General features: G+C 53.2%; 2 protein-coding genes across 2 annotated transcripts; both read left to right on the top strand.

Annotated features, from left to right (window-relative positions):
* Window positions 1-260: 260 nt before the first annotated feature.
* Window positions 261-646, top strand: PHACADRAFT_132640 (uncharacterized protein; the record flags this gene model as incomplete). The annotated part of the gene is made up of 1 exon (XM_007403359.1): window positions 261-646. A coding segment is annotated over one exon (169 nt), but the record flags the coding sequence as incomplete, so codon positions are not given.
* A 366-nt stretch (window positions 647-1,012) lies between these two features.
* Window positions 1,013-2,025, top strand: PHACADRAFT_266587 (uncharacterized protein). The gene has a single exon (XM_007403358.1). It carries the CDS (start codon window positions 1,558-1,560, stop codon window positions 1,897-1,899), a length of 342 nt encoding a protein of 113 aa, XP_007403420.1. The 5' UTR covers window positions 1,013-1,557; the 3' UTR covers window positions 1,900-2,025.
* Window positions 2,026-2,098: the final 73 nt, after the last annotated feature.

Genomic DNA, 2,098 nt, shown 5'->3' with positions numbered 1-2,098 from the left:
AAGCCACAAGAGTCCTACGTCCTTGCCTTTACTCTCACCGACAAGAAGGGCGCATGTAACATGCTCTGGCGGGGCAAGAGGCTGGCGAGGCTGGCGGGTAGCTCGCATCTGTGAATGCCGCCGAGTTGCAGCCGTTGTACGTGCTCTACAGCTCGGAAGCTTGTACGCCGAAAGGGTTAGCGTAAAGGATCGCTTCTACCACCGCTTGCCAAGGTATTTCAGTACCTCAAATCGTCTGATCGCGGCTCATTTAGTACTCTCCTAGATCTCAGCGATACGATCTGTACGCTCGGCTCGGTAGCGGGGAATCTGCATACAAACTCAGATGAGCCTACAGTTACCATCATCGCCTCGTTCGAAGGACATCCCGCCAATAATACCGCACACTTGTTCGAACAGCTTTCAAGCCTCGTAAGCAAGGGACTCTAAGGAGGTATCATGCGTCGTCTTCGGCTACAGCAGCCATGACTGAGCTCTGACATAGCAGCGCATCTCGACGTTATGCAATAACCTGCTTGCTGAGCGTGACACTAACCGCATCGTTCTTCGCGGCAAGGGAAATTCTGGCTCTCAGGGCTTCTTCAAAGCGTTCGAGATGTGGGAGACGGCGCTATGGGAGGGGCTTCACATGGTCCGTGTCTTCTTACTCTGTATTATGATGATTCGTCATTGAACATTCTGTCTGTAGCTGTATGGGACGACTAGTTCGGCGGAGCAAAATATGAGATACAAATCAAGGCTGTTGATCCGGGTGCTAACGATGTACTCATCCTCCGCCAACCGGATACCGCCCTTGGGACTGCCAGACGGCACTCAAGAATAGAGTCCTTGCGGCACCTAGTGCACCAGCGATGCGGCTTATCGGAACATCGCGAGTTCCTTGCACCACGAACTTTCACCTTAACGATAACGATAAATATTTCAATTTTCATTTTCAGAGGACACGGCACCCTAAACAGGCGACAATTTCGCTACGTGAGATCCAAATCATCTTCCAATTTGCGGCATCAACTCATTCATTTCTTCTCGCTAGCATTCCTGTCAAGATTACGAGAGACACTCCCCGCGCGCTCGCTCGCTTCGGTCTGCGAGCCGACCAAGAAGTGCGCATATGGTGGCGCAACCTCTGGATGAAGGCTGACCGCAAGACAGTTCCCTCTCCGTTCCACTGCTCCAACCACCCTGCCTACCAACTGCCTCGCGAATTTTGCAACGCTTCTCAGCGGATATGTCGAACTGTCACAGCCGGCGGCCACTTGTGACCTGTGCATCCTTAACGAGCTGTCCAAGACCGAAGCCACCAGGGATACGCTGAGGTACTGACGTGAAGTAGAAGTACCGCAAGACATCTCAGCATCCTCGACAGCTTATAATATCGTCCAAATGCCGATATCTCTTTCACCACCTCCTGCAGCTCGTCCCAAGCATGCGCGTCTCCCGATATTCGATCTCCCCATTGTCTCCTGCTGATTCCACCCGCGCCAGGCTGACTATCGGCGTGCTCGAGGCACCTGCAAGTTCTGGCCGAAACGAGCCGTTCCCTGGTGTGGCGTTGACATGGCTTGCTTCCGGCCGAATGACAAAGTGCAGCTCGCAGTGCGCCCATCGAACGCGGTATTTCATCCGCCTGCGTATGTGGTTGTGTCGATGCTGACGTTCTGCGCCGGGCAGAGGCTCACGCGAGTGCGCGAATTTCTGGCGATTCAGAAGCGGATCGGAAGGGATGTCGCGAAGAGCAATCTATTTCTCGGGTGTCGGAGGTTTGGCGAGGATTTACTGCTTTATGCCGACGACGACCTGAAGGCGTGGGTCGATCTCGGCATAGAGGATGTGCATCCGGCATTCTCGAGCGCGACTAGTACTGATCAGTCTCTCGGCTACAAGTACGTCCAAGAGTGATTTTTCGTCCTTCATTCTATCCTTCCGTTGTTATCACATTTGTGCATAGTACTAGTCATAATTTGCAAGGCCGTGTTGATATTGTGAAGGTGTGGAGAGCTGGCGCAGAGGTTGGCAGCGATTTAACTTCTCCGTCAGAAGGACGCTCACACCTCTCTTTGAACAGCTTTATCCGCACGGCTCAAGCAGGGTGACGGCT

Source organism: Phanerochaete carnosa, assembly GCF_000300595.1.
Source record: "Phanerochaete carnosa HHB-10118-sp unplaced genomic scaffold PHACAscaffold_1062, whole genome shotgun sequence".
Classification (NCBI taxonomy): Eukaryota; Fungi; Basidiomycota; class Agaricomycetes; order Polyporales; family Phanerochaetaceae; genus Phanerochaete; species Phanerochaete carnosa.
The sequence above is the reverse complement of the archived record's forward strand: the minus strand, read 5'-3'. Positions and strand labels throughout refer to the sequence as shown.

Coding starts and splice junctions, on each gene's coding strand:
- PHACADRAFT_266587 (XM_007403358.1), top strand. CDS start 1,558: ATGGCTTGCTTCCGGCCGAATGACAAAGTGCAGCTCGCAGTGCGCCCA.